The 27,045-nt window shown below is 44.3% G+C and overlaps 1 protein-coding gene across 1 annotated transcript in view; it reads left to right on the top strand.

Moving 5' to 3' along the window:
* LOC147888514 (SNARE-like superfamily protein) overlaps positions 1-23,549 on the top strand; it is a 28,690-nt gene extending 5,141 nt beyond the window's left edge. Inside the window, exons 4-7 of the mRNA XM_087392727.1 lie at positions 9,721-9,894; positions 10,106-10,165; positions 22,692-22,771; positions 23,094-23,549. Coding sequence (XP_087248853.1) covers positions 9,721-9,894; positions 10,106-10,165; positions 22,692-22,733 — 276 coding nt within the window. The 3' untranslated portion in view covers positions 22,734-22,771; positions 23,094-23,549. The remainder of the gene's footprint in view (positions 1-9,720; positions 9,895-10,105; positions 10,166-22,691; positions 22,772-23,093) is intronic.
* The last annotated feature ends 3,496 nt before the right edge of the window (positions 23,550-27,045 follow it).

Genomic DNA, 27,045 nt, shown 5'->3' with positions numbered 1-27,045 from the left:
TCAATAAGTCTACATGCTCTAGATGCATAACATAACATGTGAGAGCTCCCGTGTATGCCCGAATCCGGATAGGAAGCGCTTCAACCTTGCGATCCCAAAACTGCTTCCCAGCTGGAAGCTGCACCTCATAGGTGTGGTCGTTAGGTACTGTGGACAGCCCCATCTTCTGCACAAATTTGTAATTAACAAAATTGTGAGAGCTGCCCGGATCAAAGAGAATGTGAACCTGTTGGTCCCTAACTTCGCCATAAACTCGGAAAAGATCATGGGAACCAAACAACGAAGTATTAAAAGTACAATCACAAGAAAGGGGACAGGTAATGACATTTACTGAAATACTTGTCATCGTAACTTGGTTGGCTCCCTTGGCTGCGGTACGTGGACCCGCCTGGAGCTTCGGTCCTAGCACCAATTTTTGGTTCTTCCGCTTAGGACACTCATTCTTTGTGTGGCCCCGCTCCTCGCAATAAAAACATCGGTCTTCTTTCTTGAGCCTGAGAGTGCGAAGGAAACGGGCCTTACCATTCTTTGCTGGAGTTAAGCTTTTCCTGGAGGCGTTGTCCGTAGACTTCGTCTCCCCAATACCAGTCGCATGCTGAAAGAACTTGCGTTTGTTCTTTCCACTCGTTTCGGTAACTATGGTTGCCTTGGTACCAGCCATGGTTTCATCATATATGCGCGCATAAGTCATGGCCTCTTGCAACGTTGTGCACTTGTTGTTCTTGATTTGCAACTTATAGGAGTCTGGCAAACCATCCATGAAAAAACCTAATAAGGTTATTGGATCCATTTTAGTGGCCCTGGTTTGCAGATCCCTAAATCTTTGAAGATAAACTTCAAAGGTCAAATTTAATTTTGACATATCGAGGGCTTTGAGCTTGCCGACGATATCGTAGTCATCTTCCTTCTTCAGGAACTCCTTCCTGAAGATGCCCTCAAAATCTGTCCAAGTATCAGGCTTAGGCTGGAGTTCTTTCCACCAAAGCAAGGCTTTACCTGACATAAACCCTGCTGCAAGCTGAATCTTTTTCTCATCTGGATAGGGGTGGAATTGGAAGTGTACTTGCCACTTGTGCAACCAAGTGTCAACTACCTCCTTTGTTCTTGATTTTTGGTCACCTAGAAAAGGATCTGGAGTGATATTCGGGCCTAGCACGGAAGCCATGGCATCCACATGCGTGAGTGCCTGAACCGTGCTAGCCAGAAGAGTCAGAGTTGCTTGTATCCCCTGGAGTTGCTGTGTCAACCCCGATTGATTAGCATTGACCTGCTCGAATTTGCCATCAAGAGCAGTCGTAAACTCACTGAAGGCTTTCTTAGTTATCAGGTCGTCATAGAGACCCTGATCATCCTCTCGCACTGGAGTGTAATCTAAGTCCTGCTCTCCCATGGTGAACTCGGGATTTTGAGCATCAGACATGGCTGAAATCTGATTTGATTACAAACGGAGAGAAATAATTGACTGAAACGAAGCACAGAGGAGGATGGAGCAGAAGGAAACCGTCCCGAATGAAGCTGACGGAAGGAGATGCTGAAATCTGGCGAATCGGAAGACCACGAGTCCCGGAGCCTCCCCGAACCCACAAGCCGGAAGCGCGTGCTGCAGTAGTAGCTGTACGGTCTGCTGACGCAGGCCGTACTGTTGCGGGCGTGGCTGGTACAGCTGCTGACGTGGCCTGTACGGCTGCTGACGCAGGCCGTACGGTGGCTGCAGGTACTTGCGCAGTCACTGTTCGGTGCAGCAGCAGGTACAGGGGCTGGCGAAACAGTCCGTACAGGCTGTACGGCTGTTGCAGAAGCTGTACGGACTGTTGCAGAGGCTTCGAGAACTGTGCAGGGCTGACGCAGGCAAGGGCGGATGCGAGAAGCTGATCGAAGCAGGGCGATGCTGACGCAGGCCGTACGGACGAGGCTGGCTGGCGGGCACGGATATCGAGGTAGAAGCTCGAAACCTGAGGCTGCTTGTGGGTAGCCTAGCACCCTGCCCCCACCTATATAGGGTGCAGGGCTGCCTTATTTGGAAGCTGAGCTTCCAAAAAAGGCCAAGCCCCTCCAGCTTTGGAGGGGTGCTTTTTCGAAAAAAGCACCTCCCCCCTGCGCAGGCTGCACACAGCCCTAGGCGTAGGCTGTAGTCAGCCTATTGCGCAGGCTGTCTAGCCTCTACTACCTTGTCTACTCCGCCCCTTCCTAGGCTCTGCATCCCTTCCTCCCTTGCTGTTTTTTTCCTGCACATCTCTCCTACCTTTCTGCTCTATTTCTCCACCCTCTAATCTTCTCTCCGAGGCCTTCAGAAATTTCGATTCTCTCACTCCTATTCTTCTTGCTTTTCCAGATATCAGTTCACCCCTTCTACCCCAGGTAGCCAGCAAAAACGCAGCAGGAAATTTCGAATTTTAGGGCATACCTAGAAGAGAAATCCGTCAAAATTCTCGCATCAGAAGTTCCTACCTCAGGAGTTGGCTCTGATACCAACTGACACGTCCCAGCACTCCTGAAACCCCTGATCTGCAAAACAACCACACACAACATCAGAACTGAGCAGGCTGCTCACCACCCAACCGTGACATCTACGGGATGTGATCCCGAATCAGAAGATGTCCCCTCCGAGCCACGGGCTGAGCTACTGGCACGAACTCCCAATCAGATCCAAACCAGCCTGGTGTCCCATACCACCAGGTGGCGCTGTGAAGCCCTGGATCTGCCACTGGGCCTTGGGCTACGCTAAGATGCAGGCGCGCGTCCGCGACAATCCAGGATCAGACCTAGCATCCGGGAACGAGACTTGCTCCCAACTGCACATTGAGAACTGAACCCCTTGGGCCTCTTTTATAGACTCGGGCCCCAGCGCCAAAAATAGCGAAGACCTATAAATAGTTCGTACCCTTGCCACTCAACCCGAGAATCAAGCCTGCCTAGCTCTAAGCCTCCCCAGGCTAACCTGAGCTAGTTCTGTGTACCTGGTACACGTCAGATACCAATCCGTGCACATGACATGTAGACACAAAAGTCTTCACCTTCAGGAGTTCCATAGTGGCTTGTGCAGACTTTGATGTGCCCTTTTGTTGAAGCTAACCCCCAAGCTTAGCCAAGGCCTCAGCTCAGCCTGGGGTGAATTTGAATAGCTGCTCCTTTGCCTTGGCATATGATGGAAGTGTATGGTGGCTAACGGAGGGAAGGCCTGTATGGAAGGAATGGGATGTATGGCTGTACGGCTAGCGGAGAGGTACGATGGGAGCTGTACGACAAGGCTGTACGGAGGTACGAATGTTGAAACTTGATTGTGCGGAGAGGTACGGCTGTACGGGAGAGGGATACGTGTACTGAGAGGTATGGCTCTATGGATAAAGAAAGAAAGAAAGAGTTTATTAAAGTCTTCGGAAGACTGATGGGTCTATGAGACAGTGAAAAACCTGATACAATGAGCTGTGGTAGTGGAGCTACTAAACGAGCATCCACACCAATGCAAAATGGCAGTACTAATTCCTAAGTACAACATAGTCATATCTCGACTATGTACATCAATCTCAGCATCATTGTCGACATCATCATAATAATAATAATTGTCATCAGCAGCAACAGGATAACAGGATGGATGAGGCTGTGGAGTGGAGGCATGAGGTTAGCAATAGAGCGCTCTCACCTCCCCAAGGGTGCAGTCCCAGTACGTCTCCTTGTGGTAGCTCTGCGTCTAACCAGGGCCACTGTAACCCCCATCGCTCGGGCTCCGACCCTAAACAAGGAGGGGATGTCTTCAAGTATGATCTGTGAGTCAACCCTTTGTCTGAGCTGTCGGGTCACAGGCTCCGGGTCACGGTCTATGTCGAGGTCTCGCCTAGTGGGGGTCTATGTAATCAATGAAACCCTCTGCTGTGATAGTAAGAAGTGATCTCTGTAGAGCCCCAGCTTCACTAGAAGATCACTCGGACCCAACCAAGTCCGGAATGTGTGTAGCTGTAGTAGATCCTCACGGATAATTTGGTTGACCTCGTGTGATAGGAGGGGGGAGAAAGGAGCATCCATGCTGTGCTTGGAAAGGAGATAGTTTGTCCATGTGGAGCCCTAGTTTTGCAAACCATCTCTCTGTGCGTGCATACCAGCATCTCTGGTCTACCCCTATTGCAAGTGCCATAGAAGAGGATAGTGCTAGCCACGGTATCTTGCTACGCTTGGATGTTTAATCCCCGTACTCCCTGATTCGGTAGATATATGTAATGACATGAAATGCAGCATCTAGTTGTAATGTGGGTGACCCAAACTCCACTCGAATGATCTGGTGAGGGATGGATGGCTTACCATGAATCATCGTGATAACATGAGAACTTGTAGCCGCTCCACCCTGGTCCACTCTGTATTCGACAAGTCTGGCCCTCAGTATGGATTGCCATACATCCCTGCTGGGCGGACCAAGGAGTCAAAAAGCAACCCTTCGGTCCGTGGATCCTGAAAGTGAGCGGAAGCACTGCCTCTCTAGTCTAGCCAATGAAGCATATCCTCTGCTCATGCATGCATGCATTGCGGGTCTCATAGTGAAGATGGGTTCGGAAAAGACGACCCCAAGAGAAGTGTATGATGAAACTACCTCAACAGGGGATCCATCAAATGCGAAATGCTCATCGTGCATGATGGCTCGAGATGTATAGAAGATCATAACCTTGGTTTTACCCAAGTTGACCTTCAAATTATGAATGGTGTCAAATGCCTTGTGGAAATCCACAAAGCAATAATAAACCCTTTGCTTCTGTGCCCTCGCCTCCTCGATGATACATCTGAGCACGAGAATATGGTCCATGGTCCCATGATCTCGCCTGAAACTGGCCTGTCCCGCCGCTCTAAGTCCTCGACAGGTGAGAGAGAGAGAGAGAGAGAGAGAGAGAGAGAGAGAGAGAGAGAGAGTCTATTAATGTCCATGGGAGACCAACAGGTCTTGGGACAGCAAAAAAACCATCTGGTACATTTGCTTTAGGGAGGACACATGGAAGCTCCGAGGGAGTGCAAAAGCAACCCCAATTATTTCGAGTACCTACATAATAGTCTGAAAGAGTAATTAGCCATGCATTAGTTTAAGACTGAGAGTCTTTTGGTTTGGACTTAAACTCTTTGATTAGTGCTATGTCTTCATGGTAAATTGCCCATTTTCCATCCTTCATAACAGCCTTGACTTTAGCTAATTCTGTTGCCTTATTCTTCAATTGAGCTTGTGTAAGTTAGATCTTCCAGGGCCTAAGATAATATATCTCAGAATAAATACCCGTGTGAAAACGGATTTCACACCTTCTCAACTGAAGTCTTGGCCTCACCATAAAACTTTCCAAAGCATACTTGAACTATTAATATTCTCCTATATTCATAATTGACATGCGACTTTGCTGGTTAACAGAAATTAATTCCATAGCTCTATATTTCTTCGGCATATGTTCTTGCTATCTCCAATACTTGGACGAAGAGTGCTTCAAGATCCATGGGAGTATAACTGTGATATCTAATCAAACCAAGCGTGTGTACTGCCTTTGTTTTCCTGAAATAGACAACGAGAAACAATACACTCCTTTTCCTTGTATTGTAGCACAACGGTTAGATCTCAATCTTAATAAACATGAAAGAAAATACTTAGCTTTAAATGTTTAGGAACATCTCTTAAACCACTTGTCCAATGACAAGTTGGCATACTTTGGTTTCTTAGCACTTCAGCTCAGGATCTAACTTTGGTTTTGCATCCCATAGCATGAAGAAAAAGTTCATCCTTTGCTGATGATTGCCCTGTATATGTATCTATCACAATACTTGAACATTATATGCTCTGAATATATGTTTCTTTTGTTTCCCTAAATAACAAATGGAGGAAACCGATGTCCAATGTCCGGGTCAGTCCCATCCAGGAATTCTTTAAAACCATAGTACTGTGTAGCTTTGACATATATACATTTGGATCAAACCATATATCAACAACACTGGAACCCAACTCTATAGGCACCACGATTGAAATCAAAAGTTGCATTACTAAGCTGCCTTGTGATTGGAAACGATCCAAAGTCAACTCTCGTGCTTTTTGGGGTCGGCCATGATGTACTCAAGAGTCGAAATAGATCAAGGTTGGACTTGTTTTGAAGCTTGACGGGCCTCTCTCTCCTCAATAAGATTACATAATCAATGAGTTGATCTATCCGTGTAGATTAGTCGTGCTTCTAGAAAGTTCTCCTATTCTTGGATCGTCAGCACTAAGGGAAGTGGTGTGAACCTTTGCTCTGATACCACTGAAACTGGGCCAGAAACCCTAAATGAAGTGGTAATCAGCCTTGAAACCCTAAAACGAATTGGTAATCAGCCCAAAAACTTAAAGACGAATCACTTCTGGTAGAAACGCAGTTTGGATCTTTGATTCCTAGCAAATAATCACCAAGATAGATTGCGAATTTTATAGATAACAGGGAAAACAGCATCTGATAGCTTCATCTGATGAGGAGCAGCATCGGATTTGCTCTAGGAATCAAAATGAATTGGAGAGGGAGAGAGAGAATAGAGAAGACACACACTAGGGCCCATAAATAAGGGCTGAACCCCCCCGAAGGTCTTTATTGCAATATAGTAAACTTTGTATAATTGGCACATAAAAGAGCATCGTGCTGAGTACAACTCTTGAATGAATCTAGGAGCACTAAGGCTCTTCTTTTATAGACTTGGCCTAGCAAAAAGCTAGACTTGCTTTTCTAAAGCTACTTTTACAAAAGCTGAGCTTTCTTGCTTTTAGCCCACCTTGGGTAGCTTTCTTGATCTTCTTAGAACCTCGTGGGGCCTCCTTAATGGCGCCATCTTCCTAGTGCTTTTTGGCCTTGTGGGACGTGCTTTTTGACACTTGCTCCATCATTTGTGAGCCTTTTTGCACTTTTCCAAGTCCTACACAAACACCAATATTTTAACCCATTAAAGGTTAGCGAAATGCATGCATTCCGAGTTTTTGGACTAATGCTACTCCCTTGTGGGCATCCCCACAGTTCTCTTTTACCAATGCAAAGCAAAAGTAAAAACAGTAAAACTTGTTCTACTTAACCAAAGTCAACTTTCTTTGACTGTAGTCAATCTGATAAAGAATTCTTTTTATTTCTTGGGAGAAATACCAATTGGTGACATCAGGCTGTACTAGAAGAGGGGGGGGGGGGTTCCATTTGAGTATCTAGATTGGCAAACCATTTGGATATGCATGTGTACCAAGCCGTGCTAACCCCTCCCTCGTCCAGTCGTTTGGATGACTCTAGTTTCCAACTAGGCAAGGCCCAAACCCTGTGAATGTATGTCACTATCTTGAAGATGGCATCAATTCGGATTGGTGTCATAGCGAACTTTGCCTATACAATGTGATGTGGGATCGAGGGCTTACTCCGAATCATCATAGACCCCATAATAGTGGGGATGCTCCAAACTCAACCAGGACTACCTGATGTAGGATTGAAGGCTTATTGCGGATAATCTGTGAGAGCGAGAGAACCTTAATCATCTCCACTTTGTCTCTAATAGGTAGGGCTGCCATACATACCTGTTGGATAGACTAAGGAGTTAGAGTGAAGAGCTTGGTTCTGGGGATCTTGGAAATGAGAATGAGAGCTCTGACAATCAAGTCTAGCAAGCTTAGCGTATCCCATGCTCAGCTAGGCCCGCATTGCTGGTTGCATCGTGGGAATCAGGCCAGAGAAAAGAACCCCCAAGTATGTGTAGGATGCAACAACCTCGACGGGTAACCCATCCAACATGAAGTGTTCTTTGTGTATGGCTGCCCTGGGTGTATTGAAGATCATAACCTTGGTTTTTCCAAGGTTGAACTTCAAGTCACGTGTCTCACGAAAGTATGAAGTGCATCCAAGTGTTGCTGGAGGCCCTTGAGAGAGGAATAAAGAAAGGATGCTTTATTATCGGAGGTGAAAGACCTCACGGGCCTGTGAGACCGAAGGGTGTACAAGTTATGTCAAAGATGCTCATATGGAGTGCTATAGAAAGCCTTCTCGCAGACAAGGGTGCCAAGGGTATTACCTGCTTTACTAGGAACATTCTTACTAGTAAGTGCTAATAAATAGCAAACACAGAAAACTAAGGAGGCACATCACTTATAGGTTGGGAATTTGTAGATTTATTATTGGAAGTCCTGGATATCTGCTTTATCGTCTCTGCAAACTCCCCAATTGTCTCCTTCCTGGCTGCCCTGTATGCTCCTTTTCTATCCATAGATTTGGTATTTTTGAGCTTGTGTGTGTGTGTGTAGAGAGAGAGAGAGAGAGAGAGAGAGAGAGAGAGAGAGAGTTATATTAATGTCCTAGAGAGGCCTCATGGGCCTATGAGACAACATGCAAAATGTCAAAATGACTAGACCAGAGAGTCGAGGAGTGCTCATGGCAGCTCAGCTCGAAATTATTATACCATAACTACATTTTAAAAAGTACTACTTTGAAATCGGTTTGAATAACATCGGTTTAAGAGTGAGAGTCTTTGGGTCTAGGTTTGAAATCTTGGATGAGTGCTTGCCCATCTCGATAGACTGCCCATTTGCCCTCTTTGGGTGCTTCCTTCATTTTGTTGAGTTCATTTGTCCTTTACTTGAGCTGAGTCGGGAGTGAGCTCTTCAGATATCCAGACTGTAGTACCCTTCAGCTTATTGGTTTGTCTGAGAATCTTGCTTCTTGAAATCTTTTCTTTATGCAGTTTGATAGACCATAGCTGGTATCGAGAATTGCCATTGTGTGAGGGTCATCAATTGTACTGTATTTGATTCCCTTTTTGGGTGATAAGGCCAATGTCCTTCTCATCCCATTCGATTTGTGGTATTGCCTTCTTAAGTTGGCTATGCCACCTTCATCTCTTCTTCAGTGTAGCCACCTTCATTATCAAAACAATTAGTGCAATTGTCTTGCAATCCCCCAATGCGTAAGATCCTCTTGTTTCTTGCTATGGCTCCTTGCTCTTGTACCTCTCCATAAACATCACATTTGTCAATCTTGTTATGCATTGTTGCTGTAATTTCCTGTCCCATAGATTTGAGCTGAGTAGTGACAATTTCTTGTACCTTGGTCACAAGCTGTGGTGCAGGGGCTGCAATACTACATTGCTGTAATACTTCTTGGATTACCTCTTGTTTGCCATTGCTCTTCATTTCTGAGATTGCCTTCACCAGAGAAACAATACAAAGTTTTGCATCTCTGAGTTCTTGTTGTAGGAAGTAAATCTTCTCAAGTGGGTCTCCTTTGCTCTGAAATCTGTGGTATGCTAAGGCATAGGGGGACGGTGTAGAGGCCATATCAGCGTAGGAAGGATTCCTGTTGGCTGGAGTCGAGGGGAACAGCTTTGTCTTGGGGAACTCCATAATGACCTGTGCAATTATTCTGCCCTTCGATTAGCACTAACCCCCCAGGACTAGGCCAAGGGCTCACCCTAGCCTGGGGTCTGGTTTGACTCTAGGTTTTCCTGCTGGCAGGTGACGGCAAAGCTAGAGGCTGGTGGCGGCGCTTCTGGCTGGTGGCGCTGCTGGTGCTGCAAGCTAGCTAGGAGCTGTTAGGTGGCAAACAGAGCGCGCTGTGGCTGACTAACTGAGCGAGCGAGAAACGGGCTGAACGACGAACGGACGACCGGGCTGAGCGACGAAGAGAGAGAGAGAGAGAGAGAGAGAGAGAGAGAGAGAGAGAGAGAGAGAGAGAGAGAGAGAGAGAGAGAGACTGATTGTGCATGCTTTTTGATGCGCAGTTCCGAACACACAAGGTGATATACCGACGGTATGCAGGCCTTTTTTTTTCCATGTGTGTAGATATTACAGACAATGAGCTAGCATACCTGGAGAGTATTCATTTATTTGTGGAGATTTTAGACCATTTCTTCAGCAATGTCTGTGAACTTGACTTGGTTTTCAACTTCCACAAGGTCAGCAAAGCTTGATTGTTCCCGATTAGCAACCTGATTTTCATTTAATGCAATGCTCTTAGGTCATGGAACATGAGAAAATTTTATAATGAGACTAGTTTGAGCTACTTTTTTGAAATTATGGGGATTGCATGTCTGCTTGTGTTTCTGAGGTAAGCATTGGTAGGCCGCTTTTTTCCCTTCATAATGTAGTGTTTCTGATCCTTTCCAGGTTTATTTGATCTTGGATGAGTTCATCCTTGCTGGTGAATTGCAAGAAACAAGTAAAAAGGTAAATGGAAGAAACGAGTAGAAATCTTCATTCCATTTTGTGTCTTGAAAGCATACCTTTTAACGAACAAATATGGATCCAAGAACGTTTATGTTAAAATGTTCAATGACTGGAGAGCACTGCATTTGTACCCAAAAGAAACTTGAAGAGGAATATTGATGCGGGTTTTATGAAAATTAAGAGTCCCACTGGTTACTCTTGAAGGATCATGTAAATCCTCCCTCATTTGAAAGAGAACGCAAAGCCAGCAGCACAAAGTCTGCATAAAAGAGCGTTATAAAGGCATGAGCAGGTCGGCAGAGCCACAGACGAAGTTGGCTGGTCTGTGGCAGTTGGTTCGGTGGAAGACCCTCTTTGTGGCAGGTCAGGCGAAAGCCTGACTGAGTTGGTGGTTTTACTGACTGGGTTGGCCAGTCAGGCTTCCTGGCCCTCAGTCTCTGGGCATTCCACCCTACTCTAGTATGTAGATCAACGATGTATTGGAGAGTAGAGGAGTGGATGACTGCAGCAGTGGAGCTTCTTACCAACAGTCCAGATTGGAAGCGGCCCCCACATCTTGAGTCACTGAAGCTCACTGAAGCTCACTGAGGAGCACACAACCTGAGGGGTGCAAGGACAAAAGTAGAAGTGTTTGTGCTCACCATAGAGCATCCAGGGCAGCAGACTGCTGCATGTTTTATGATCTCTGGTGAAGCTCTTTGTAAAAGTGCTCGGCTCAGATTTCTGGAATATATTCTGAGGCGTTTTTGAATTTTCTATGTTGTCTATGTCCTGAGTTTGGTGCTCGTGAGTTCTATCTGTGTGGACATATAAATTTGAAATTTTGAATTATAACATTCTTGCATTGCACTCACCTTATCCATATACTAACTGGAAAGCTATGTGACGATGGTGTGCTGGAAGTGAGATCTGAGAGACTAGGGTTTGTTTGGAGGTTGAAATCGGAAGCTACGAGGTGTATGCCTTGGTGATCAAACCATTGAGTAAGAAATCGACTTTGACAACTAAAAGAGGAAGGCAACTACTGAGCTGGAAGAACAACGTACGGAGTCACATGGTTGCGTGTTGATTTTGGGATATAACTGAAGGATGGGATCCAAACTGGTGGATCAGAAGGTTGCATCAGGATAATCTAGGTGGCAGATCCAGATGATGTAAGAGACTGGATGCAGAAAGATGCTGATGCTTTTAGAGGTCAACATCTCCTGATGTCATCATAAAGAGAGAGGGCCTTGATTGTGGGTGTGCCCGCCCAGTGAGTGAGGCTAGGGTAGACAGTGAGTGCCTCTGTTGTGGGTGTGCCCGCCCCGGTGAGAGTAGGTTAGTCTGGCCTTCCAGTGCTTCATGTGATGCCATGCAGGCCACGGAGGTACCCCGGGAGGATGCAGGGTAGTGTGAGCAGGTGTCTCACCCTGCTGCCCTTAGGTGCCTTCTATGAGCTCCTATTTGTGGGCTGTAGAGCAGTGGGTGGGCCGACCTGCAGGTCGGCCACCTTGGCTAGCTATAGGCCCTGTTTTGGGGAGGGGTGTGCCCTCATTTAGGGCCTGGACAGCCCTATATAGCAGGCTGAAGGGGTGGGTCCCTAGGGCAGAGGGTCGGCCCTCATGAGCTGGCTGGCCGGTGCCCCCCTATGCTGGACGACTGGGGGGGGGGGGGGGGGGGCTGGGCTGTATGTGTGCTCCTCTCCCCTCATTTCCCAGCAGTCCTTCCAGCAGTGTAGCTTGTGGAGCCTGGCAGAGGAGCAGAGCCAGCCCACTGCATCACTTGAGGAGCAGGGTAGTGGAGCAGGTCATCCACTCCCTCGTGCTCTCAGTTCACTTGGCTGTTGAGCTGTGTGTTCCGAGCTCTCGAGCAGCCCGTTGTTTCCGTGGTTTTCCCGAGTTGTAGCGGGGTTTTCTCTAGAGATCACTTGCAGTTCTCTTGTGCCGTTCTCTCTTTCTCAGTGTGTGTGTGTGAGGCGTGCTCTCTCTCTCTCTCTCTCTCTCTCTCTCTCTCTCTCTCTCTCTCTCTCTCTCTCTCTCTCTCCCCCCCCCCCCCCCTCCCTCCCGTTCATTTTCCGCTGCACTTCTCACATGGTATCAGAGCCACGGTTGAGACCCGAGGGGCGGAGGGATTAGGGTGCTGTTTGGTGGTGTCTTTGAAGAGGACTGTATTCGAGGAGTGGACTGTTCGGGTGACCAGCAAAGGGGTGACTTTGAAGGGTGTTGTCAGATCAGAGAGGAGGTGTTTCCAAGGAACGGAAAGCGAGGTGTGAAGGGATGACTGGCTCTACTGGCTGGCTGACTAGACCAGCTCTTTGGGGCCTATAAACCCCCTCCTGGCTGGGTCTTCTCCTGCAACCCACACATTGGGCTGTTTGCTGAGCCTTGTCTCCCTCCCTCACTCCAGGCCCATGAGCAGCCTGTTGTGGAGAGTACAACCAAACCTAAGTAGGATGCCAGCTTGCAGTCCATGTGGCAGCCTGTGTGCTGCCCACATGGCAGCCTCTCTCATTTGGGGGTTACAAACAGGGAGTCGACCCTAATTCTCTGACGGTTGCTACATCATCACTGTACAGCTAGCAGTTGACACTTCAGCACATGCACAGCACTTGCACGTTGCACATTGATGCGCTCACTGATGCCATGTCATTTTTTTTTTGCTATGTTTTATTTTAGTAATTGGAAATAAAAGTTTATGGCTTTATTTTGCTCCTACGTCAACTATATCAGTTAGGCTAGCGTACCCATAGGACAGTCTGGAGATTGAATTACACAGGAGCCAATTGCACCAACTTCTTTTTGACATCCTAATCATGGCGACCTTTTGGTCAAAATGTCAAGGGGTTGCCTAAATCAATGATACTTGAAATACACCCGATTTTAGGTGCACATATCTTGGTCATTTAGCATCTCATTTGGACCCAGTTTGACGATGGTCTTAGACACTGAAATCACATGCTATGCAGTCATTTTCATGCCATTATAGCTGTTTTTACATGTCATTACACTTGGCTATCAGTGCGTTTACAGGCAATTCTTTTTCCGACGATCCTGACATGGCAGACTTAACACATGAGTTCATGATCCAATCACTTTCTACCTGAGCCCAAACAAAATATGTGAAAGTAGAGCCTCACACCATTTGAATTTCTGGTCCAGATGCTTTTCATCTCTATCTAGTTAGGACTTTTGAAAGCAATCCACAAAGGCCCCATCAAAGTAACCATTGGATGAATACACTTTTTTCTAGTATTACCAGTAATACATGAAAGTATTCCGTCAATACTTTTGAAACTGTTTGCTTCTTACTTGGCTAATCACGGACCTTCCCAGATGTTCTAGCCATAACAAACAAGTAATTTCATTAAACCATTTTCATGATACATAAAAACATGTTACTTAATTAAGTGCCATGTATAATAAAACTTATGAATGCCACACATGCACTTGAAAGGGCATAACAGATTTCAGGGAAGAATAAGAGAGGAGAGGCTTCACAAAATCTCTTATAAAGAGTAGAAAACACTTAAAGCAAAATGGTGGTAGCCTAAGAAAAGGTGCATCCTTGTGTCAAAGTCTGCTTAATGAACTCTCACACTCTCCGCGATCCCACTCAAGCTGGTACACAATGAAAGAACCCATAAACTGGAGACATGCAGAAGACAGAACAGCAGCAAAGAATGCCAAAGGACCTCAATATATTCCTCAATAAGCATGAGCAAAAGAGCTCAAGGGAGAGTACCAAACAACCAACATGTGCTGGGAAAAACTTCAGCCAAGGATGGCCGCCAGAAAGTGAGAGATGAGGGCAAAAGGCTCTGTTAGGGCTCCTGCGTGCCTTGTAAAAGTACTCTAGTGGGTTGGCCTAAGAGCCAGCAAAAGGGCCCTTATATAGGACTGGGGAGGGCTCAGATCAGGCCGACCCAAATGGGCTGACTGGGGGGTCTGTTTGACCCGGCCAGGTCTGTACCAGATGACCGTTATGGTCGACTGCTTGGCCACAGGCCTGATCTATAGAAGGCCCAGACCAGGGACTATATGCAGCACAAAGACTGCTACACAATGTAGCCTGTAAGTGCCTACGTCAGCCTCAGATGGAGGCCTGCAGCACCTATCTACACACTGATTCCTACCCCCGTCCCAATCTCCAGCCCAACCTGAATCACAATACTGCTTTGGTGGATGAGAAGGCGATTGTTGGTTGCTTCCTAATGAGCCATAAAATGGCTCTTGACCTGAGCAAGAAAAAATAACCAAACGTGGAATGTTGAGTGTCCCAGTCTCCAGCCCAACCTGAATCACAATACCCATAGAAATCAGTTCTTGTTCAGAACGTGATCATGTAACTTGTGGTACCCTTGACATATGGCAACCAAGCCTTGTAGTGCCTCTCCCTTGGCTGCAAAGAAAACTGGCACTAGGAAAGCAATGTTGGGTTGGGTTGGTTGAAAAGACCCCCTACCAACTGGCGGTACTTCCTCGTGCTAGTGGGTACTTACCTTCCTTGTTCCAACCTCTATCAGAGTAATTGCCTCCTTCCAATTGTAATTTCGCTTGCTGTATAAATGACAATTCTTTCTATCTCTCTCTTTTGTGTGCCATGGCATAACAGCAAACCACTCTCTCTCTCTCTCTCTCTCTCTCTCTCTCTCTCTCTCTTTGCAAGCGACTAGGGCCCAAGACAACATGTCGGGCTGGACCCCCCCGAAGGTATTTTATTTATTACTTGGTCACGCGAACGTCCTCCTAGATGCTTGTGAGACTCCATTGCGCTTGGCTTTCAACCCCACCTAAAGTGCACAACCATGGTACCCATTAATGGTTAGCGCTTTTGCATGCAAATAATCTCTAGACTAATTCTAGTCACTGTGGGCGTCCCCATTGAACACATGTGCGCACATAACATATATATATATATATATTCTCTGGTTGATCGGAGTCAACATTCTTGATCATAATTAATGGGGCTTTGACCTACGGTCGAGGCGCCTTAATTATGGCCAACTCTTTCCAACCGAAGTTGGCTACATCTCTCCAACTGAAGTTGGCACATCTCTCCAATTGAAGTTGGCACAACTTGGTTAATTGTAGTTAACCCTCTTGGCGCATGCCAATTCTCGTTGATCGAAGTCAACACTCGTTGACCGTAGTCAGCTCTGTGGCTCTCTGGTTAACCGCATTTAACCCTCTTGGTAATAAACCAAGTCTCCTCGACCGAAATCAGGCTTACTTGACCAGAGTCAAGTATCTTTGACCATAGTCAATTCTTTGACCATTAAAGGAACTCTTTGACCATAATTAACACAAATGGAAAACTCTTTAATTATGATCAAATAAGTGGTCAACTCAATACTTTGATGCAAGATATTTACAGCTTGGTGACATCCCCTCGGCTTCTATTCAGTTGACCTCAATTGAAAAGCTTCCTTGTAAACATCCAAAAGCTGTGGATGATCAGACAACATGTCTTCATCCATCCACTTGGCATCCAATGCCGTATAATTTTACAAGATATCTGTAAAATTCCTTGCCTTGAGGGCCTTTATGTACTATATGGTACACAATTTGCTCTGGCTGAAGGACCTCCTCCAGCTCATCCACTTCTGGTGGATCCTCTGCTATTGGCTCCGTAGGCTCTGGCCCTTGGAATTTCTTTAGAAGACTCACATGGAAAGCATTGTGAATCCTCCATTACTCTGGCAAAGCTAACCTGTATGCAACCTCATTAATCTTTCCTGTAACCCTGAAAGGGCCATAGTATCTGGGAGATAACTTTGCATACACTTTCTGCTTGCCTTTAAACTTGTGGAGCCTAGCTTTCTCGAACTTCAAAAGTACCCAATCCCCTTCCTTGAGATCTAACTGTCTCCTATGCTTATCTGCAACTCTTTTATGCTTTTCTTGAGACCTTTCAATTGCTGTCCGGACTTGGCTGAAAGCTGTCTGGAGGTCTGTCACAAACTGATCAGCTGCAAATATTTCATCTTTGGTCCTCAGGATAGGTGGTAGGATCACCTTCCCATAGATGACCTCAAAAGGGGCTTTCCCTGTAGAGCTGTGAACTGTATTATTGTAAGCAAACTCTTCCAATGGTAGGTACTTTCCCACTCTGAACCTTGGTCACCCACGTAGCATTTCAGCATATCCAATGCTGTAGAACTACCTCACTTTGACCATCTTTTTGGGGATGGAAAGAAGAAGAAAAATTCAGATTCATCCCCATATTATCAAATAAAGCTCTTCAGAGTAGATTGATCATTCTGGGACCTTGATCACTGACAATGGACTTAGGCATACCATGGTGCTTAAAGATCTGTGCCATGAAATGCTTGGTCATATGATCTGCCTTTATGGTTTTGAAAACTGGAATAAAATGAGCTTGCTTGCTAAATCTATCAATGATAAGTCCAAATCACAACTTTGATCTTGGCAAATAAAAAATGAAGTCCATTGCAATACTTTCCCACGGTGCCTGTGGCACGGGAAGAGGCATAAGTAGGCCAGGTGCCTTCCGTCTATCATACTTCACTTTTTGACAAGTAAGGCATTTAGTAATAAACTAATGTATATCTTTCCGCATCCCTGGCCAAAAGAAATACTTCTCTAGTGCTTGAGCTGTTGCTGTAATTCCTTTATGCCCAGCATAGGGAGGTGCATGGCATTCTTCCAAAATATTTTTCCTCATCTCCCGGGTGATGCATAGGCTTAGATACCCATCTTTTAGGGAATAGTGACTGGCGGACTGCCCCTCTTGCATTTGTTGTAAAATCTCACCAAAATCTGCATCATTAGCATATTGCTATCTTCCAAGTCGTGATGATAAGCAATAGTCACATCGTTGACCTGGGGTCTTTAGGACAAGGCATCTGCCACTCTATTCCGAACTCCTGGAGTATGGACAATCTGAAAATGATACATTGACAGCATATTTGCCCATTTCATATGCTTCTCGGACAGTTTTGTCTGAGTCAAAAAGTGTCTCAGACTTTGGTGATCTGTTTTAACTGTAAAGTTTGCGCCAACAACTCTTTCTCATAGATTCCCAAATATCTGTCTGCATCCTGGAGTCTCCTGCTCTCATAGGCCACTACATGACCATTCAAATGCAATGCAGCCCCAACACATTCCCCACAAGCATCACAATCCATATCAAAAGGCTGATACAAATCTGGAACTATCAAGATTGGCTCTGTAGTCAGTCTCTCTGAGTGTGGTGAATGCTGTCTTTTGTGGAATTCCCCATCTGAAAGTTGCATTTTTCTTCGTAAGATCGTGTAGTGGAGCGGCTATATCCGCAAAATGCCTGATAAATCTTCTGTAGTAAGAACACAAGCCTAGGAAACTTTGGACTTCATGCACAGATTTCAGCTCTGGCCATTCCTGAATGGCTTGGATCTTTGCCGGATCCATTCGTATCCCATCTTTGGATATTATATGCCCCAAGTAATGGATCTCTTCCAGGAAGAATTCACTTTTCTTGCTGTTTGCATAGAGTTGGTGATTTCTCAGCTCTAGAAATACTATATCAAGATGTTCCTTGTGCTCTTCTTCCGACTTGGAAAATACAATAATGTCATCGAAAAAGGTACCAGGAGCTGTCTGTAGGGTTGGAAGATACCATCCATTATCCTATTGAAAGTAGCTGGGGCATTAGTGAATCCAAAAGGCATCACCAGATACTCATACAACCCAAAAGTAGTGCGGGACGCTGTCTTATGCACATCTTGAGGCTGTATCCTCACTTGGTGATAGCCACTCTTTAAGTCTATATGCTGAAAACTGAAGCTCCATTTAACTGATCCGGCACATCATCAATATGCGGAATAGGGAATCTATTCTTGATTGTCATTTTATTTAGAGTGCGATAATTGACGCACATACGGAATCAACCATCTTTCTTTCGCACCAGCAGTACAGGGGAGCAAAAAAGAGAAGAATTGGGCTGAATCAGCCCCTTGGACAACAGGTCTTGCACATGAGCCATAATCTCCTCTCATTGAGTTGCACTAACTCTGTATGGGGGCCTATTGGGTGGCTCACTACTAGGAAGGAGTTCTATGCCATGATCTCAGGTCTCTCAGGGGGTAACTCCCCAGGTAAAGCGTCAGAAAAGCAATCTTTAAAATTTTCAAGAAACTGAAATTTATTCTGATCTGCCTCACTTATTTCAGCATGCATTTCAACATCTCTCTCTTTTACAAAAACCATGTAAGCTGAAACTGCAGACTTTGTTTCTTTTCCAATCGAGCTATTTGATACAATGGGAATAGCTTCACCTCTAGTCCTAGCAACCATGCAATGTACTTTGCCCCTATGTACAAACTCCAACACTCTTTCAAGAAGAGTCAACTTCATTGCCTTGCGATGGAACCAAGGCATACCCAAGACTATATCGTGATGTTTCAGTGGAGAAATAAAGAAGTCTTCCTGATCCACATAACTCTGTACATGAAGACAGAGCTTCCCTATCAAGGGAGTGACTGGCACAGGGTTTCCATAGAACATTTGGTCGGCATCCAAAGTCCTATCTAACTCCTCCGTCTCTATTCCCAGCCTTAGGGCTAAATCCTCTGATATAAAATTGTCGATAGCCCGTGGATTAAATAAAATCAGCGCTTGCTAGTCTCTGACTTTGCCCCATGATAGCATCAATTCTTGTTCATGTGGGTTTGAAACATGTCCCAGTATGCTTAGGAATTCCTCTTGCCATTGGCTTGTGCGGTCCCCGTGGCTTCTCTGCCTCTTTTCCCTTCGGTGTTGAAGGCTTTTCTGGGCACTGGGCAGCCACATGCACCTCTTTGCTGCATCTGAAGCATTTATCCTCTTTCCCGAAAGTTTCAATCTGTTCAGGGGTAAACTATGGCCTTCCCTTATAGGGCCTTTGTATCTGGTTTCCCCTCGGCTTCTAAGGCTAACATCCCCTCTTCTGAGCCTTGGGAAACTCTCTTGTTTCAAACTTGGGGGTGGTTGGCTTTTTATCCCTCGGTACACCGGTCTGAAGTGAAGGCACGGTAGTAGGATCTTGCATGTACATGAGACTAGCCACACTGGCTGCATGCATAAGATCCGAAAGGTTTGTGATATGCTTGGTATTCAATTGGGCCTAAATCTTGGGAGTGAGTCCCGCCCGATATTTTTTGAGTTGGGTTTTATCTGAGACTTTCTTAAAGGGAGAAATTTGCAGATATGAATCCCATAATTTTTGATTATAAGTCTCAATTGTATCCTGGGGTGTCATATGCAAACTTTACCAAGCAAGAAGAACATGATCCCGAAATTGTTTGGGCATGAATTGCTTGTAGAAGGCTTTCTTGAAGCCCTTCCACTTCTTGGGAGCTGTGCATTTACTGTTCGGGCATTCCACCATGCACCTGCTGTGCGAGTCAAGTGCAAACCAACCATTTGAAGCTTGGAGATTTGCTGAAATTTTCAGAACCAAAGGCAGGATCAAATTGCCTTATAAACTGCATTGCCTTCTCGGCTTGACCATACTGGCCATTCAAGGTGGCAAATCTGACTAACTTTCCACCATCTTTAAATTCCCGAGTCTTTATTGTCTTTGATGCTGCATGCTTTTTCTTAGCTGGCACCTTGGCCACGTCAGCATCTGTGCCATCCTCTCTGTGTCCCCAGTACAAGACCCGTTTGATTTTTCCCTTGGCCTACAAGTGCAAAAAATACTCGTCATTTGAGATTCGTTGCACTGGACTTATCGCCATTCGTAATTTTTCGTCTATTTGCATAAGCTGGAATGGAATAGCAAAGGCCTATGCACTGGAGACCTCTTGAGAACGCAGCCATAACTTGGCACCTAGTATTTCGCCTTGAAACTACTTCACACAAAAATAAGGCGTCGGATGTTTGCATGTCGCCCGTCAACCCTTTTTTTCGATCTCACAAGGAACTTAGAAAAAGCGCCAGAGATTCGTCTTATGCATTTGTTGCATATTTGCATAGATATAATTGACAGTCTCACGCTATGGAGATCGTTACTTGCCACACAGGTACTTGCGTTGCCGTAGAGCTTGGTACTTGGGTTATAGAAAACACCCATACAACTCTTTCGGGGCTTTCTTCAGCAAGTTACCCGTCTGCCCAAAACTCAATAATTTTTGGCGGAAGCATAACTCCTGGTGTTGCAAACACATCACCGATTTACTGCCATGATTAAACACTCACGATGGACTTTGACGTGTGTGGTTCAGGTCGCCAAACAATCCCGTAGCGCTGGTTGACACCTTCTTACTGGATCGTCACAGCCTAAGGAGACCATGAGCCTTGGCTCTGATACCAATGTAATTTCGCTTGCTGTACAAATGACAATTCTCTCTCTCTCTCTCTCTCTCTCTTTCTCTCTCTCTCTCTCTTCTGCGTGCCATGGCATAACAACAAACCACTCTCTCTCTCTCTCCAAGCAACTAGGGCCTAGGACAACATGTCGGGCTGGACCCCCCCGAAATTTTATTCATTATAGATTTGAGTACAGAGAGTTCAGCGTGGGGGCTGAGTTACAAAAATCGAAAACGTGTAATATTACATGAGCTCTCTGGCTCTCTTTCTTGGCAACATGCCACTTGTCAACTTTCCTAACTAGAAACTAGTTACATGCCACTAAAGGGCAACTTCTGGAGTCCTCGAAGAACTTGGTCATGTGAACGTCCTCCTAGATGCTTGTTAGGCTCCATAGCGCTTGGCTTTCAACCCCACTTGATACCTGCAATAAATAACTAAAGCGCACAACCATGGTACCCATTAATGGTTAGCGCTTTTGCATGCAAATAATCTTTCGACTAATTCTAGTCACTGTGAGCGTCCCCCTTGAACATATGTGTGCACATAACATATATATATATATATATATTCTCTGGTTGATTGGAGTCAACACTCTTGATCATAATTAAGGGGGCTTTGACCAACAGTCGAGTTGGCTTAATTATGGCCAAGTCTCTCCAATCGAAGTTGGCACATCTCTCCAACCGAAGTTGGCACATCTCTCTAACTGAAGTTGGCACAACTCGGTTAACTATAGTTAACCCTCTTGGCGCATGCCAAGTCTCGTTGATCGAAGTCAACACTCTCTGACCGTAGTCAGCTTTGTGGTTCTTTGGTTAACCGCACTTAACCCTCTTGGTAATAAACCAAGTCTGCCCGATCGAAATCAGGCTTACTTGACCAGAGTCAAGTATCTTTGACCATTAAAGGAACTCTTTGACCATAATTAACACAAATGGAAAACTCTTTAATTATGATCAAATAAGTGGTCAACTCAATCCTTTGACTTAGGATATTTACAGCTTGGTGACACTAAACTTCCAATTGGAGCTGCTTAAGGATCTAGGCAATATTTCTTATGTGAATTGAAAATTTTGTCCTACTTGTGCCATATCTTTATACCGAGAAAATAACGAAGCCCAATGTGAGTCGTATCAAATTTCTCTGTCAGACCGATTCGATCTTATCTTCTCATTGAGATCACCTTTCATGATCAAGTCATCCATGTATAGAATCACTGCCGATCATGACTGGTGATCTCGATGAGCTGATAGTGATTCTATACATGGATGACCTGATCATGACTGGTGATCAGGTCATCCATAGATACAGGTTGGGGTTTGATGGACTTTGAGAAAGGCAACCTCTGTGAAGTGGTTGTTGATGCGTTGGTACCATGCTGTAGGGGCCTGTTTCAGCCTTCTTCAGTCTGTGACTAGAAGCCCTATGGCTGCTCCACGTAAACTTCTGCCTCCAAGTCTCCATTTAGCAAGGCAGATTCACATCCATTTTATGGATGGGTCACTTGAAGTGAGCAGGCGATGCAAATTGCCGTCAATAGTCTCCATGTGTGAGCTGTCTGGGCAAAAGTCTCATCACAATCAATCTGTGCATAAACTTTGGCCACCAACCTAGCTTTATACTTGTCGAGACTCGAGAGTGCCATCTAACTTGTACTTTGCTTTATAGATCCATTCGGTCCTCATCACCTTCTTGTTGGCTGGTCTGGGCATGAGATCCCATGTGGTTCTTCTCAATACTCTTTGATTTCTTAGGTATCGCATCCTTTGCTTCTTTCTTGGCTGCATTATCTTTTTGGACGGACCTTTCTAAGCATAGTTACCATGCTTCCCCGTTTATGAATGGGGGAGCACCATTTCAAAGGCCAGACACCACGGGAATAGCGGAAGGTGATGCAGAACACCATTTTGGCCGTTCCCAGAATGGGGGAATGCCATTCCTTTCACTAGGATGTGGATTTTCTATAAGTGGAGAATTTAATGTCTTTTAAAAATTTGAAGGATTAATTCTTGAATCTATTTTGACATCTTTCATAATTTGAAATGGAAAGTTCAGAGCTGTCAAAAGTGCTTTTTTTCATATTCTGGTATATTTCTGCTACAATATTTTGGTAAATAAATAAATAAATAAATTACATATATATATATGTGTGTGTGTGTGTGTGTGTGTGTGTGTGTAGAGAGAGAGAGAGAGAGAGAGAGAGAGAGAGAGAGAGAGAGAGAGTTAATTACCTTGGTGTGGAATTTCTGCAGGCGATCATAGAAAGAATGGCGGAATTGGAAAAGCAAGAGTGAATCTGTATTTTCAGTGTGTCTGATATTTGTGTAGCTATGTGAGCATTCTGCCCTGTCTACCTATAAGTCCTGCATGCTGAGAGGAGGAAGAATGACAGACTGTTTGCTCATTTGAAGTTTTGAAAGAGAGTTTACCACAAAAAACCTTCAGTAATGTAGGTTGTGAACCCCCCAGGCTCTTTCTATTGTTTGCGACATGCATTAACCTTAAAGCATTGTGTCTAAAACCCGACCCATTTATTGTCTTGAACATATGAGGTGGTTTTTAAATTGATTTTTGATCAATGAAGCAGCTTTTTCTGATTGATGATGACAAGCACATGGGCTGATAGACTTACATGTGCACCTGTCTTAAAACAGGTAAGCTCCAAGCATACAGCATTCATTTGATGTTTTCTTTGGAGGGTAACAGATTGGTTGGTGGAGGACCTGCAGATTGCATGTCCTATGATGGTTTTGCCAAAGTCTGCAATATGCGATTTTTAAGTCAGCTAGACCAGCAAACTCTGCATTGACTTTGTGGGAATGTTGGCAGGGTTCAAATATGTGTGCGGTGCTGAACAGATGTTAATTCAAATTGTTGCTCTTGTATTAGAATTCCGAATTACTTCAAGGTTCTACTAATTAATTTGTGATGGCTATGTTATGCCAATGTCCCAAGTGCAGTTTAATCATCAAGCATGCAAATAGTTGAAATTAAATCTATTCAAGTAATCTCTTTGTGGAGAGCAGAACATGAGAATGACTCAGTTTATTGCTCCATGTGCTTCCAATTGTGCTCGAACATTTGAATTTCAGAAATGCCACCTATTTAAATCAGCCAATTCTTTTATTGAGTTTTGTCACAAAGGACTATATCTCGTGTCTTCTTCAGGGATAGTATTAAAAACTACATTTTCAACAGTGATTGTAATGAAGTGAAATTGATTGTGAGAAGTCATATGAGAGCTGACAAAGGCTGCATAGGAATCAGGTTGTGCAATTTCTTCATGAACAGGGTCAGCTATACAAATGCATTGCATTAACAGTTTGTGAATGCTAGACCATGACACGCCGGCTTCTATTCCACTAATTGAAATTTCAGGCTCAGGTGAGGCATGAATGTAATCGACTCTACGGAATATCAAAATATCTCGAGGGTTACCAAACTCCTTTACTTTTGTTAATTATAAGAAGCCCATAGCGAACAACTCCTAAGTTTTAGTGGCATGGATGATTTGTAATTGACAATAGTTTCTTAGCTACAACAGTCAACATAAGATTGACCCATCTCCAACATTGCAGATACAAAGTGTTGCCAAGGGGCTGCAAAATTGAAACAGTTCTGCTACTCGAAATCCTTCATTACTGGTCTTTGTAAGGCTTCACTTGATGAAGAGAAGGGAGGCCAAGTGCCCTTTGTATAAGGGGAGGGAGTGCAGTCTTCCCCTGCCATCTACCCCCTTCTATGCACTGAGTTACCTTCTCCATACAATTGATTCTAGAGATTGAGCACTTATATGGAGTGCTTGCCTTGCTTGGATGAAGGTATGAACTCCGAGTATGCGAGCTTATTGAAACAAGAGTTTCAAGAGATTGAGATCTTACACGGAGTGCTTGCCTTGCTTAGATGAAGGTATGAACCCCGAGTATGCCAGCTTATTTATACAAGAGATGGAAGACACTGGTTGGGTCTCAGCCATAATTGTTGTGCTTTAAAAACAAGGAAATATATGAGTTAGAGTGAACGTAAAAAAGGATAGGGTAGATATCTTGACACATTCCACCATTCACTTAGATATTGCAAGGGAAAGGATAAGAAAAAGGCATCATATATTCTGAGATCTACGGTTAATAAAATTTTAAATCTACAAGTGTGTTTTATTAAGAAATTGTCCATCGTAGGATTCGGAAATTCAGTGTACTATATATATGGGAAGGTGTGTGAAATGAAATAGCTAGCATGAATTAGATGTTCTCTTACAAATGAAATTTGTATTTTCAATATATCGTGTATACGTTTTAAGCTAATTGCATTCCAATAAGTCATATTATAGTAACTATTAGGATATATGGGGGTTTAGCTTGGTGAGGATAAACCATATAATGCAATAAAACAATTAACTAACACTTGACAACCTAGCAATGATTTGCAAATACCTTTGATGCCATTCGGCTAGCCATTTTTGGAGGGCGGCTTCTTGGACATTTGTATGTTGGATGGCCACCCTTAGGCTTGTCAACATGATTTTCATTGGTACAATTGCCTCATGACCAAATGCCATCTGGAATGCAGTATGCTTTGTAGTGATCTTGAATGTCATTTGATAAGCCCATAGCATTGTTTGGAGTTTGTGATTCCAAATGTTTTGGTGCTCGTTCACCATGTTGTGTGAGAATTGTTTCGGCTTAACCATTTGCACATGGATGGTAGATTATCAATTTCTTATGTTGAACCAAGAACTCCTTTGTTATGATTCCAATCATTGAATTAATGAATTGAATCCCTTGGTCGTACACGATTTCAATGGGACACCCAAATCTATAGATTATATTCTCATAAAATAATCCTTATGCTATCCCTCGAGGCTTTTGCTTTGGCCCATTTGGTGACATAACCGGTTGCCAACATGATGTGTTTGTTTTTGCTAGGTGCGTGGCGACTTTGAATGAACTGATGAAATTAAATCCATATTTTTGGAATGGTTCCTTATGTGGCAAGGTGATTATCTGGGTACTAATCATGGTAGGTACATTAGGTACGCTTCATCTGTGATGACTTGCAATATTGTCATCATTTGTCAAAGACTTTATAGACGGGATTGAGGATTTTCTACCTCTCATCCCATGTATTTTGGAATTGCGGTCTTATCTTTGGTCCTTGTCTCTTCGGCATCTCAGGATGGACTTCGTAGTGGGCTTGTCCCAAACATATCCATCGTTGCTTGTATTGCTATACTCAAACATTGTCCTTATGATAAGTGTGAGGATCTACTTTTCGATTCTTCCTAGAACTTACTTGAATCCTTTGGGAATGGGTGTTCTTGACTCTCTTGGTCCTTCCCTTCTTCCTCCTTTATTTAATGTTATTTTTGGTGACCTATTCGGCCTTCTCATTCTCTTCAGTTTGGAGCCTCTTCTTCTTCAGTCACCATCCACAGTCCTCTTACCCGAGCTTCGATTCTTGCTCTCCACTCACCTCTTCATTGTATCCTTGCATCCGTTGGTTTCATGGTGATTCAATTTTCACCATTCTTGTCATTGGCTTCGCTAGTGCAAACCACTTCGTAGGATGGCCAAAATGTTGTTGTTGAATGATGGGATGCTTACTAGTGCTGCAGTTTATATTTTATTATGCTTTGCCCTTCACTTTTTCTTTAGGTATGCAAATAAGAGTACGATTTTTCTTTTCTCATGTGGCATTACACATCTCCTTAAAACCTGGTCCTTGCCCATCTTGTATAGTTGCCTTGCAATGAGTTGATAGGGTACAGCTTTTGGAATTAGGTTTCTGGCATCCACTACTTTCATTTTAGGAGGTGGTCTTCTTGCCATTAAGTACCCAATGATGTCTACACACCAGTCAAGCACAATGTCTATTTGAAATATTGCAGCATCTGGCAGGTCATCTTCTATTCCTTTTGGCTTAAGTGACATGTGATCGGCAAAGAAATGTTGAGCTCTTTTTCTCACCATGATTTTGAAATTGAATTCTTGTAGTAGTAGAAGCCATTGAGTGATCCGGCCTGTGGTACATGGCCAATTCACAAGATATAATAAGGCTTGATTATCTGTGTAGAAGATAAAGTTAGTAGCCAATAGATAGTGTCAAAATTTTTCATACTGCAGATCATTTCCAAGGCTTCTCTTTCTGTTGTGGTGTAATTCACCTCTGCATCATGTTGAGATATCGAGCTCCACTCGTGATATGCCAGTGTGACCGTTATACATTTATGTCACCGACTTGTTAGCTGCAGGTGCGATTGGTACACCGCCCATGAATAATAGCTGGATGACAACTATCTTTATGTACTCTAGTTAGTGGCTCAGTTAGTATGCCACCTAGGTTAGCTGAGTTTGGTTTGAGACCCACATATAGGGCTCATCTATTCCTTTTGTACGAAGAGAGAGTTCTTTTGGCTTTCACAACTAAGAAGAGAAAAACTATTTTCAGCCTCCACCTTTGTGTGTATTCCCCCATTGTGTATGTGAGAAAGCTGCAAGTGAGACTCCTTACTTCTCTCCCACTCTCTTCACATGGTATCAGAGCTCAGTTCATGGTAAAGAGCTCAAGGAAGCAAACCAAGTTCGCGGTGTCTTGGTAAGAGGATCA

This window comes from Dipteris shenzhenensis, chromosome 21 (assembly GCF_047967505.1).
Source record: "Dipteris shenzhenensis isolate YYH24624 ecotype China chromosome 21, Dip_SZ_1.0, whole genome shotgun sequence".
Classification (NCBI taxonomy): domain Eukaryota; kingdom Viridiplantae; phylum Streptophyta; class Polypodiopsida; order Gleicheniales; family Dipteridaceae; genus Dipteris; species Dipteris shenzhenensis.
Note: the sequence above shows the minus strand (reverse complement) of the source record. Positions and strands in the feature narration are given on the sequence as shown.